The sequence below is a fragment of the Miniopterus natalensis genome, chromosome 2, assembly GCF_054644295.1.
Source record: "Miniopterus natalensis isolate mMinNat1 chromosome 2, mMinNat1.hap1, whole genome shotgun sequence".
NCBI classification, from domain to species: Eukaryota; Metazoa; Chordata; class Mammalia; order Chiroptera; family Miniopteridae; genus Miniopterus; species Miniopterus natalensis.
Window position 1 is genome coordinate 38,644,775 of NC_142082.1, and position 13,188 is coordinate 38,657,962.

At 44.1% G+C, this 13,188-nt stretch overlaps 1 protein-coding gene across 1 annotated transcript in view; it reads left to right on the plus strand.

Annotated features, from left to right (window-relative positions):
* ABCC4 (ATP binding cassette subfamily C member 4 (PEL blood group)) overlaps positions 1-13,188 on the plus strand; it is a 227,153-nt gene that overhangs the window by 90,410 nt on the left and 123,555 nt on the right. Inside the window, exons 14-18 of the mRNA XM_087814273.1 lie at positions 5,787-5,883; positions 9,164-9,373; positions 10,733-10,873; positions 11,279-11,316; positions 11,981-12,075. Coding sequence (XP_087670399.1) covers positions 5,787-5,883; positions 9,164-9,373; positions 10,733-10,873; positions 11,279-11,316; positions 11,981-12,075 — 581 coding nt within the window. The remainder of the gene's footprint in view (positions 1-5,786; positions 5,884-9,163; positions 9,374-10,732; positions 10,874-11,278; positions 11,317-11,980; positions 12,076-13,188) is intronic.

Below are 13,188 nucleotides of genomic sequence, written 5' to 3' on the forward strand. Positions count from 1 at the left end.
TACATGCTTTAGGGAGTTAAGAAATAAATGGCAAATTTTGCAAGTTCCCTCCCCACCATGTGCCCCCACACACGCATTTGATAGCCAAGACACTGTTGATGGGTCGGATCCCGGAGTAAGAATGACGATGTACAGATTTTAAATCTAAGGTTGGACTCAGTGACTTGGTACTTGGTTTCCAGTCCTTTCCCCCCATCACTGGTTTTGGCATATTAGAAGTGACGTTTTCAGCACCAACGGGGCACTGTGTGAAGCACTGTTCCTGGGACATTTCATTGGCTCTTGGAGTGAACATCATCTGAATCGTTGAACACTGTTGTGATTCAGAGATGAGGTCCATGGAAAGACCTCCTTGCCTCATGCCTATAATTGTTTAGGTTGGAAATAGTTGGTAAAGTCTAGAATTTACAAATGATTTGCTTCAGAGCAGAGTATAGCTTCAATCATTTAACATTGGTCCATGAATTAATACCCACAAATGTAAGGTTAACTTGAATTTGAAAGTAGGAATCTAGAATCTGGCTTAACTCCTGCCTCTCGCTTTGTGTTTCTGGAATTTGTTTTCTTTGGCTTTTGCTTAGCTGCTGAGCCACGGAACTAGAGCAGTCTGACTCTTTTTCGTGTATACTGTAAGCTAATGTGCACTGAATGGCGCTTCTTGTGCAGGCTGGGCTGGCCTTTGCGAAAGCGGGAACTTTCTCTTGCTAAAGCACCCTCCACATCTGCTCCACAGTTACCTTGCTGCTGTTTACCCTGCTAAAGCCAGTGAGCCCTTTCAGTTGTACTTATTGAAGCCCTACTGTGTGCACTGAGATAGAGGCTCTTACAAATGTCATTGTATGAAACATCTTAGTTTACAAAGGAGGAAAGTAAGCCAGAGAGGGTAAGTACCCACACTGGGCAGATAAAGGGAGATGAAGAAGTTTCGATCTCGTTTTGGCCCCTAAGGAATTTATTTCTACTTAGAGTTTTTCAAAAGACAAATGCATGGGAAAAGTTCACCCTCAAGGCTTAAACAGCTTTGATAAAGAATGACAAATGCTAAAAGGAAATAGAAGCGGCAGCTCTAGGCGTTCAGCTTAGATTGGAAAGCTCTCTGTGGACTGGGCTTGGCAGGAAGTGCCGGGTCCTGCAGGCTGGGATGGGTGTGTGGAGACTGAGAACAGGATTCAGTTCCTTTTGTTAAAGGGACCAGCAGAAGCAAAGGCGTAGAGGTGGGAAGAAGCAAGATGTGTGAAAGGAACAGCAGCCCGCCCTCCTCCAGTGGAGGATCCAGGTCATGCAGCAAAGGGAAAGCTATTTGGAAATTAGGTCCTGTGTTAGTTTGCTAGGGCTGTGTCTCTTCAGGCTGCTATAACAATACCATTGACTGGGCGGCTTATAAAGGACAGAAATGTGTTTCTCTCAGATCTGAGGGCTGGAAGATCAAGGCAGGTTTGGTGTCTGGTGACAGCCTGCTACTGGGTTCACCATCTTGCTGTGTCCTCACATGGTGGAAGGGGAAAGGCAGCTGTCTCTGATCTCTTCTGTAAGGGCACAGAAGAGATCACCTCCCAAAGGCCTCACTTCCAAATACCATCCCAGTAGGGATTAGGTTTCAGTGTATGAATTATCGGAGGGCACAAACATTCGGTCTATAGCAGGCTGCCAGAACAAAGTATCACAGACTGGGGGCTTAAACAACAGAAACTTATTTTCTTACAGTTCTGGAGGCTAGAAGTCCAAGGTCAAAGTGTCGGCAGGGTTGGTTTCTCCTGAGGCCTCTCTCCTTAGCTTGTGGATGGCTGTCTTCCTGCTTTGTCCTCTTGTGATCTTTCATCTGTTCACCTGCCCCGCTCTCTCCCCGCCCCAAGGCTCTCTTATATCCTAACCTGCTCTTCTTCTAAGGAAACCAGATTGGATTAGGGCCCACCCTCATGGCCTCATTTTAACTTTATCACCACTTTAAAGGTCCTATCACCAGATTGTAAGGTAGAGGAAGTGAAGGCATCAACATGAGAATTTGGGGGAGGGGGGCAGTGGAATGACAATTAATTTACAACAGGTCCTATATAGTGAAGTAAAGAGATTTGAGCAGAGTCAGCAGTGTGAGAGTGAGACTGTGAGACACCTCTGAGCCTGGACACTTGGAGCTGGGATTTGAGGTCACCCACTAAGCATGGGTTGCTGGACAGGTCCCCTAACATTTCTGCACAGAGTGTGCATGTAAAATGTGCTTATTTACTGGTGTGAGGAAGAGTTCTGGAGATGGATGGTGGTGATGGTTAAAATGTTAAATTTTCTTTTATATAAATTTTATCACAATGAAAAAAAGTGCATATTACATTGAATTTTTCAGACTGCAGAGAGCAGGGCCATCTGACCTTGACATGGGCTCCAGCTGTCTGATCTCACCTCTCTCCCATGCCTTCCAGATTGTGACTTGATGAATTTTCCCTTAGGCAGAGAAGTGCCTTGTGGCTTATACCGAGTTTCCCCACTCCGCCATCCTCAGTCGCATGTACGGTAGCCCAGCCTCCCTCTTCCCAGGACCCCACCTTGAACTCCCACATGTCTGTCACCCTGACTTGTGTGCCTGCACAAGTTCTCCATCACTTCAAGAATAGTTTCTGCTGGCCCTTGCATTTCTGTCACTAGGCAGAAAGAGGAGGGCTTTTAATTGCCAGGTATCAATGTGCTTATCACAAGAGCTCTCCCAGGTTCTTCAAACACAGGTATTTATAAAGTCCCCTCGCACCTTTCGGGTTTAATGACTTTGGATATTCTCTCGATAGAAGCAAGCTTGTTAAATTGTTGTTTGCTAATCAGAACCACGTTCTTTAAGGAAACTTAGGGCAGGGAGCACGAATGCAATTTAGAAAATCACTCAGCAGCAGCTGGAGAATGTTCTCAATGAGTTAGAAAATTGGATTGAACAATATGCTATGAAAGATGGCGGTTATGTTGAAGCTTGGTAATGTGAAGGGTTTTGTATTAAAAGTGAATGAATTACACTTTTACTTGCCATTAACAGTTTACTTCAGTCATGAATATATACCCAGGGTTATTAAGGTCTGTGAGTTTTACAGCTATATGTTGTAAACATTAAGTGGATTCTGTCACATACAGAAGGTTAGGGACCCTTAGATTAACAGATGTCAGTCAGACCTGTTTCTAGCCACGGATCCCTGTTGTGTTTTCGAAAGCCCCATGTCACCAGACCCCCACCTCCTGCGTGATGAGTTCTTCAGGCCTGTCCTCATCAGATCTCCCCACGGCTGCCCTCTCAGGTCACCCTCCCTGCTTAGGCCCTCACTGGCCGGCCCTCACATTCAGGATGCAGATCAACGTCCTGAAATGGAGAACCAGGTTCTTTGCGTTCTGCCCCCATTCGCCTTTCCAGCATTTCCTCGCACAACCTCAGGACATATCCCAGCCACGCCGGCGTTTGTGGAGTGCCCTGCATGTAGCCCTTTCTCATATCTGTCTGTACAGATACTGTTCCTTCTGTCCAAGAGCCAGGGGACAGTGTGCAGGCCAAAGAAGAAAGATGAAGGACACCGCCACCGCCTTCCCGTCCCTCCTGTCCCTCCAGGGGAACTGTGTGCTTCCCATCTTCCCACGGCCCTCAGTGGGTTGTACTTGACCATTTCACATCCCCCAACCCCCACTGAACTGTGACTATGTGACGGCACTTTTACACAGCCTGTTTCTGTCCCAGAACCACTGCCCCTGATGTACCTTCTTCCAGGATGTTTCCCAGATATTTTCATGCCTCACGTGTCACCTCCAACTAAGATAGCAACCCTCACCTGCTTCTCTGAAGCACGCATCGCGACCCTGTCGTGCATTTCTACTCTCATTTAGTGTCTCCCTCTATGTGATTCAGAGTATGTTCTGCTTTTTTGACTAGTGCATGTATCCTTAGCACTTAGAACAGTGCCTGGCCTCTCAACAAATGTTTGTCGATTGAATGAATGAAGGTTGTGGCTGTCTTATTTGTATCACCTCCACCGTGATATGTGATACCTCTTAACACAGTCTTTACATTGGATAAGAGTTAAACAGCTCATTGCTAAATCAGTCATTTTCTTAGTTGGAGGCCTGAGTTGGAGATTTTTACTTTTTTTAATAAAAAGCAGAATTTAGGAAAAATTTTAAGCCATCAACTGATAATATCATTGTAATTATATTACCTCATCGATGATGAAATGGTAGGAGGAAAAGATTTTAAATCTTCTAAGTTGACCCATCTCGGACATAGCATCCCTTCAGATTTGATTAACATGTGCCTTCAGGGATTAATGGCAGGTAGTTTTGAATTAAGGCGAAGTAATTCCATTAAAAGCTTTAGTACTAAGCTTGAAAAGAGCCAAACGAAGACATATCAAAAGGGAAACAGTAACCCTTTTGGACCTGGAGAATGAAATGGCAGTATATGCATCTACAACCTGGAGTCTTGCTTTTGGTCACAGGCCCAGTCTCAAATGTCCCCTTAGGACTTCTCTATCCTGACTCCAAAGCGGATGGCCACTTAGGTACAGGAGGAGGGGAGAATGGAGCTAACATTTACTAAGAGGATCAGACCATGTTTATGAGTTGACATTAGCCTTATTTTGAGGTGAAGAAACTGAGGTTCAGAAAGGTTTAGCAGCTCTCCTGACGTTGTTGGGTTAATAAAAGGTAGCGCAGGGCAGGGATTTGAACTCCAGTCCGGTGCCTCCAAGCTCTTGATCTGACCCACCTCAGGAGGTTGAATTGTGGCCACATTCCTGAGATTTGCTCAGTGTGTCACTCAGGCAACCAGAATGTGTCCCCAGAGCCCTGCCTGTGGTCACTGGGACCTGGCACCAGCTACTCGCTTACCTGGAGGGGTTGCGACCATTGTAGGTTGCAGCCAGGGCTGAGTTCCTAGGGGGTCTGCATTTACATGTAGGAGCACTTTGAGGGCTTACTGTAAACACACACACACACACACACACACACACACACACACACACACACAACCAAAACAAAAACAACTCCAAGGTAGAAGACTGAGGCCCTTCACCAAGAGAATTGGTGTGTCCTTTGAGCTGCTGGGTAATTTCCACTGTGATTTGGGCCATTCGGGTTCTGTTCTTCCATTTTCATGTTCAGCAGGTTTTCAGCCCTAACAAAAGATGTGCTTCCCAGACGGGCCTGGGAATATTGTAGGGACTGATCGAGGATGCACTAGCATTTACTTTCTCTCTAGTATTATTTAGGAAGAAGTGTCTAAAAAATACACTCTGGCAAAGGTTAATGAGACTCTATGACTTTTTTCTTCTGCTTACTATGTACACCACAAATCATAAATAATCACCCAGAAAACTAAGAAAAATGTGCACATTTTTTATATGACATAGCTCTCTCTTCCTCCTACTCCTACACAGTGATAAAATAATTAGTATTTCAGTTCAGTCAGGTTTTGGAATCTTGGTATTACTCAGTTGTTTTTCAATGTGAAATATGTAAATAATTGTTAAGCTGAGTTTTTTGCTCGGGGAGGGGGGAACAACAACATTTAGCAGTAGCTCCCTCCTACATCGGACTGCTTTTTAGAATTTCTTTGCGGAGCTAGACTCAGGTTTGCTGCTGGTGAATTTGAGAACCCGGTTGGCTTCATTGATTTATGTTTTTATTTAATTTGTATTTATATTAGTATTTAAACCATAAATCTTTGACTACTGTGTTGTCTTTGTCTCCTTATGTTTTCAAAATGTATATTTTTCAATTTGAAGCACCCATTAATGTGTTTTTGCATACTGTACCTCTTACATTTGTAGGTGTATTTGTCAAACCTTGCACGAGAAGATCACAATCTTAGTGACTCACCAGTTGCAGTACCTAAAAGCTGCGAGTCAGATTCTGATATTGAAAGATGTAAGTAATTTCTGGAAGTCTGTGGAGCTTGCTAACTCTCAGGTGTGTTGAAGGCAGAGCCTCCCAGCAGGTTGCTGTCTTTGCGTTCCTGGTAAACTGCCTCTTCCTCCTCAGTTTTCCGTCACTTTCTTCTCAGAGCTTCTGCCCATGCCTTTGAGGATGAATCCAAAGACACGTAGAAATGTCACTATTAATCCTAAGCCATGTACCCTAAGGTATATAAAATTTCTACCTCACTTACTAAATTATAACTGTTTTAATGAAATTGTTAAGGATAATGATGCTACTTTTATTTAGAACTTATTGTTTTCCTCTTCCACAATTTAAGTTAAAGTATGTTATTTGGAAATTAGATAGCACTAATTTGATTGTTATATGCAGTTTCCCTAAACGAGTGTCTTCCATTAATAATGGAAGTGTGATTGAGTAGCCAAGCACCCCCTGGTTAGAGACACCCATGCTCCTGGTTGGTTGCTAGTCTCACAGCACAGGGCTTTCTGCATGCCTGATACATGTAGAACCTGTGCAGCTGCAAGACAAGTAGGTCCCTGCCATCATGGGGCTTCCATCCTTATGGGGATAGATGTGATGAAAGCGATAGAGGATGGGGACTGATATCATGACTGCCTTCCCCAAGGAGGTGGTGCCTCATGGGACCTGAGTGACATGAAGGTGTTGACCGTGTAGTCACCTGGGGGAGGGGCATCTGAGATGGGAGATCCAGTGACAGGGTCCTGAGGAAGGAACTGACCTGGAAGGAAGAGCAGGAAGGCCAGTGTGGCTGAGGCTAAGTGAGCATGGACATGGGCTAAGAGTGGCAGACAGCAGGCCCGGAGTGCGATGGAAGCCATTGGTCCAGAGCAGAGGAGCATGTGGTCTGATGTGTGACTTTAAAAGATCCCTCTTGATGTTCACTGGAGGGGCACCAACAGAAACAATAAGTCTTAGTGAAGTTCAGAAGACAGAATGGTGGGCTTAGGCTAGTGTTGTATTAGTTTCTAGACCTCCACAACAAAGTACACAAAGTGGATGGCTTAAAACAAATTAAATTTCACCATCCTGGAGGCTGCAGTTTGAAGTCAAGGTGCTGGCGGGGCTGTGCTATCCCTGAAGGCTCTAGGGAGGATCCTTCCTGCCTCTTTCGGCTTCTGAAGCTTTACTGGCCATCCTTGGCGGTTGCTGGCTTGCAGATAATAGCATTTCAGTCTCTGCCTCCATTGTCACATGGTGTCGTCCCTGTGTCTCTCTGAGTCTCTTCTTTCTCTTCTCTTTATACGGACATCAGTCATATTGGATTTAGGACCCATCTTTTTCCAGTATGACCTCATAACTTGATTACATCTATAAAGACTCTGTTTCCAAATGAGGTCACATTCACAGGTATCATGTTTAGGACTTGAACTTATCTTTTAAGGACCACCATTTAACCCACAACAGCTAGCATGGTTGGTGGGGTGGACGTGGGTGAGAGTTTTTAAGGCTTAGTGGTCAACACATCATTCCTTGGCTGGTTGGCCTCTGTGCCTCAGCACCTTCAGCGTTAACCCTCTTCTGTGCCAACAGGCCCTTGGGATTTCTGCCCTAAGAAAGATGATAGAAAGCTAGTTCCATGTGTTGACTCTTCAGCACTCCTCCAGGGATAAGGAGCTCAGACTCCTCCAACTTGAGAACAATTGAGTTCGTAGGCAGGAGGGTGAAACTAGTGTCTATAACCACAGTGTGGCAGTGTTGTGAGCAGAGAATTGGGGTAAGAGAAGACCTTTTGAATTAGTCCCTGGATGTTCTGGGGCTTCCCTTATTGCTTCTTTTGAGGACATCACCCTCAGCATTAATACTACTAAAACATTTGTCCACTGGTAAGCACCCCTGGATGAGATGGGTTCGTCCTGATAGCTCATTTGGTTCCTTTCGCAGCACAGGGGCTGGCTGCCCTCTTGCCCCCTCTTGGAATTGCCAGTGCTTGGCTGCTGAGTAAAATCTCTCTCTCTCTCCCACTAGCTGTTTCCCTGTGCATCTCACAAAGTACTAAGTAGAAAGCAGTAATTTCATTAAATAAGATGTATGGATTTTGCCTCCCAAGTGGAACAAGACATGGTATATCATGAACAATTTTCTAATTCTGCAGTGTCAGATGGTTCTCCAAAGCTTTGCTGGGTTTTTCTCAGTGGACCCCCTGTGGAGGGGGGTGGGATGAGAGGGGTACCAGGAGGGCTGGGCCATTTTCCCTCCAAGCTGCCTTAACCAGGGCTGCTCTCATTCGATTGGCTTTGCGTCCTGGAATTTTGCCTAATATTTTGTTTACCATTGAGTAAATCAGCTGAGACTTGTTCCACAGGGTGAGAAAATAGTTTCACATCCACATGTTATTTTATGTAACTTTGTAAGGGTGGGAAACTATGTAATGAGGTATCACAAGTGTTCAAAAAACATTATTTGATTGGCTCTAACTCGAGCAGTTGCCTGATTTGGGAAAGCCTAGTTGGCTGCCTGTGTTCGTTCTTGTTTCACCCTCTCGGGTTGGAGTGCGTTGAGCCTGGGTTGGGTTTTGGTTTCCTTGCATAGGCTACTAAGGCATTAGAGCCACCCCAGGCTAATGGCCTCTTTGTTTAATTACTTTAACACATGGAATATTGAACTTTTAGTTGGGGACTTCCTGAGTTTTGGGGGGCAGTTTTAGAGTAAAGACCATGAAGATTCAGCCTGTAGGTTCCGTGTGCAGGGCTAGTTCCCATAGGCCTCATCCCAGCGGGGCACATGGCACTATGATAGTCGTCCCCAAAGATTTGATGAGTGACATTTACCTATGCAGGAGTGCTTGTTCACACCGGTGTCAATCTTAAGTTTTGTTTTGTTTTGTTTTGTTTTCCTGGAATATCCTCCCCAGTTGACTATATTCTTTTAAATTCTGCTTATTACATGAGACTTATCTCAATTTCCACATTATCTAAAAAGACTACGGATATTCCCACCAGCATCTATACTTTTGGCTTCCTTATATGACCGTGGTAGTTATGTCAGTGACCTCCATTTTTCCCCCCTGATTTACCCATTCCCTTTATATCGCCCAGCACTGAACACGGGGTTCAGCAGAGAACAGAATGCTCAGTTCTGTGTTGCGTTGACTCGAATTAGATTTGCCAACCAGCATTCCAGACCAAAGGATAGTTTTCTTATGGAAATCATAATTTAAGACCAGTTAACTTTCCTCGATTAGTATTACATTAGTATTACCAAATGCAAATGTATTAATCTCACATTATTATTATTATTTTTATTGTAGGGTAAAATGGTGCAAAAGGGGACTTACACTGAGTTTCTGAAATCGGGGGTGGATTTTGGTTCCCTTTTGAAGAAGGACAATGATGAGGTGGAGCAGGCTTCCATCTCGGGAAGTCCCAAGCTGAGGCACCGGACCTTCTCGGAGTCTTCCATTTGGTCTCAGCAGTCTTCTAGAGCTTCGTTGAAAGATGGCGCCCCAGAGAGCCAACCGGTGAGCTCCTCATCTCGCAGCATGCCCTGGTCCTGTCTGCTCCTAGTGGCCTCATGGATCTTCATTCTGCTCTGTTCATGACTCCTTCATTTGTCGCAAAGCAGATCCTGAGGTCCCAAGACCTTAATCCACGGACTTTGTAGAATTAAAACAGAATGAAGGGAGTAAGCCCGATTGGGGTTCTCCTCTGGGTATGGGGTGGAGAATCTTGCGGACATCAGTAGCACACGTACTGGTATAAATTCCTAGGTATGTGTGGCGCATACCGATTGATATTAGAACTCTTGAATTTATCACAAGTACATCCTACTTGCTTGGGTGGTCCCAGGCTTCTAGCACCCAGAGGCTTAATTTGAAGACCCCCTCAGACTGCATCCTGCCTTGGCTCACTCTAAATCAGCTACTTTTCTTATATGTTGGAATGTTCTGGCACCATAGGTGACTCGATGGTATTATTTTGCCCCATTGTCAGATGGTTTGTGATAAGCCAGAAGGAGCATGCGCAAAAGGACCCAGCACACAGTGGACCCTTTAAAGTAACCTCCCATCTTCCTTTCTTACCCTTCAAGACCTAGAACCACATCTCATCCATCTCTGAATCCCCAGAGGCCAGCTCAACCAAGGACATCTTTGGCTCATGTGAATCTATAACACGTTCTAGGTCTTCCAGACAGAAATGCAGAAATGCACCAGATCTCCCTTAAACATATACACTGGTATTCCTCGATATCCGAACCCCCTGATCCAAGTCTAGGAGCCTGCATGATTCAAGTATTCAGATTAGTCTCTCACGTGTGATACTCAGGAATCCCTCTCTCAAATTCAGGAACCAGTGTGATTTGGATCATATGCTCTCCCTTGTTATTCAGACTCTCATTGTTCCATCTCACTGTTTGGACGCAGTTTACTGTGTTTGACTAATATTTTGAGTGCCTACTATGTTTTATGTTTCCATTGTTGAGTGTCACAAATGGTCTAGAGTGATACATTGGCTCCCTATCATTTTGTGTATTATTTTGGAACATGCTTCTGCCTTTATACTTGAACTGGGTGCGTTGTACACATGCTGGAAATCACGAGGTTAGGCAAAAGCCACATAGCAATGATAAAATAACCTCGTGTAAATGACACTCCTTCATTTCTAAAGATTCCTGGAAGTGGGATTCCTGGGGCCAAGGGCAAGTGCATGTGTGGTATGGCTAGATCTTTGGTATCGGTAGGAGTTTACCATTTTGCGCTTCTACCGGTATGTGAGATGTGCGTGTTTTCCCTCGACTTTGCCAGTGGAGTGCATTGTTGAACGTTTGAAATTTTGGGGTTACTTAAGGTTTTGTCTCTCACTCCCTTTTTTCCTTCCAGGTTGAGAATGTGCAGGTTGCAGTAAGCGAGGAGAGCCGTTCTGAAGGAAAAGTTGGCCTTAAGGCCTACAAGAACTACTTTATAGCCGGTGCTCACTGGTTTATCATCATTTTCCTTATTCTAGTAAACATTGTGGCCCAGGTAAATAGGGATATTTGTTTTGTTTTGTGCTCTCAGCTTGATAGTTACAGTAACATTTTTGTTTATACTGTATTTATTTATACTGTATTACTGTATTTCGCAGTCCACTTGGATTTGCATTGAAACGTGCTGTTTGTGGGGATCAAAATAAGTGATGCTTACTGGTGTTGCGTGTACATTACAAGGAACTTCTAGGATGTCTTTTAAAGATTTAAAAATGTAATATGCACATATTTGACCTATTGTTATCTGGGATTTTGGGCTTGGCACAACCTTGACCTGAGCTGAAAGGACCATTTCCGTTTCCTGGGGCCTTTCAGTTATCCATTTTAGAGAGTGAGAGTTTCTGAGTTGGTAAGTAATGTTAGCGTTTGATCTTTGAGTGTGTTTGTTTCCCTGCCCTAGGTTTCCTACGTTCTTCAGGATTGGTGGCTGTCATACTGGTGAGTTATTTCTGGTCTGGCCGTAAGGTGCTCTAAAATCAACATGAAACTCTGGCCCGTGTGCTCAGTGGTTAGATCATCGGCCATGTACCAAAGGGTTGTGGGTTCGCTTCCCAGTCTGGAGCACATACCTGGGTTGCAGGTTGGATCCCCAGCCCTTGTCAGGATGTGTGTGGGAAGCAACCAATTGATGTCTCTCTCTCACATCAATGTTTCTCTCTCTTTCCCACTCCCTCCCACCCTCCCACTCTCTAAAAATCAATTGAAAAAATATCCTTGGGTGAAGATTAACCAAAAAAAAAAAAAAATTGACCTGAAGCCTCACTTTCCCGCAGAGTTGGGGGAGCAGAGGGGTTTGCTTGTCCATTTCTAATCCTCACATAGTTTCCCTGAAGAAAAATGAACATTCTTGCTGGTAGAGTGTCTCCCTCCCCTGGTCTCTACCCATATCTGATCCTCAGCAGCATCTTCAAAGACAATTTTGAGAACTCAAAGTTACGATTCAAGTATAATTTTTAAAAGGTAGACATATGTCCACAGCACCCTGTGAGCCAGGAGTCATCTTCCAGCATAAAACATGCCTCCCGAGTCGAGGATAAGTGGTTGTTTTTTGTATTTATCTAAGTTTTATCTATAGCTTAATGTTTTCTTCCCTGTTCCATAGGGCAAATGAACAGAGCGCCCTGAACGTCACCGTAAATGGAAAAGGAAATGTAACTGAGAAGCTCGATCTTAACTGGTACTTGGGAATTTACTCAGGTAAAGTGTAATCATTTGATCTGTTCTAGGAGAGTCTGAGGTGCTTCCAATGAGCCTGTGTGAGTAACTAGGCTTCCAGGAGTAATTCAGTAATGCCTTAACAGATTAAGGGTCTGAGTCGCATTTACTCTGTGAATTAATTAGAATAATTATTTTTAAAAATCTAGAAGAAAGAGGTTCAGTGAAGACTCTTAATTTGCTCTGTACTGGATTTTGAAAGTTAAACTGGGATTGAGCATTCAGAAAATCAGCCACTGGAAATATGTGGCTATTGTCTATTCTAATAGGTTACTTTCAGTAAATCTTATATTATTATATGGATGGGCAAGGGGATTAGAAACGGATCCCCACCCTCTGGTTCGGATTGTTCCAATTCTGTGTGAATAAGCCCTGGCTTTTGTTGAACTTGGATGAAATCCTCTGGCAGCAAGGCCCCCCAAATAAAAGCATTATTCCCTCGCAGGTATGCAAAGCTCCCTTCACCACGCTGCTCATCTCCTGGGCTTCACTAATTACTTAAGAGGGAAGCTAAGCAGGGAGAAGCCCAGTGTCTGGGAATTAGGCTGCCTTCTCTTTCTTACCTTGAGATCACAATGTTATCGCCTTCCCAACTGTGTGAGTAATTTAGCATTCGGCTCGCCAGACTGATATAACACAGCGCTCTGTTTTCACAAGAGTGCTTAGAATATATGTAGCATTCCATACTTTCTAAAGGAAATGCTCGTCTAAAATTTTAAGTATCCCCATAGGAAACACTCATACAAAGCTTTCCTCAAACATAGAATGAGTTCTGTTTTTAAGAACTCACTCGTTGAAATGTGGTATTTATTTCATTGATCACTTGCTAAGAAATCTAAACCCATTAGCTGTTTACTTTCTGAATTGGTAGACAGTGGGTGACCTAAAGGAAGAAGGGAAATGGTTCTACCATATATTCATGTGGGGTGCTGGGCTATGGAAAATGCCTTTTGGTGGAATTTAGGAATTCGACCAGCTTTCAGAGTTTAAAAAAGTGGTGTTATCTGAAGGGGGTAAAAGTACTTTATAGAATATTTATTACAGAAGTTATCCCCAGCCCTGGCTGGTTTTGCTCAGTGGTTAGAGCGTCAGCCC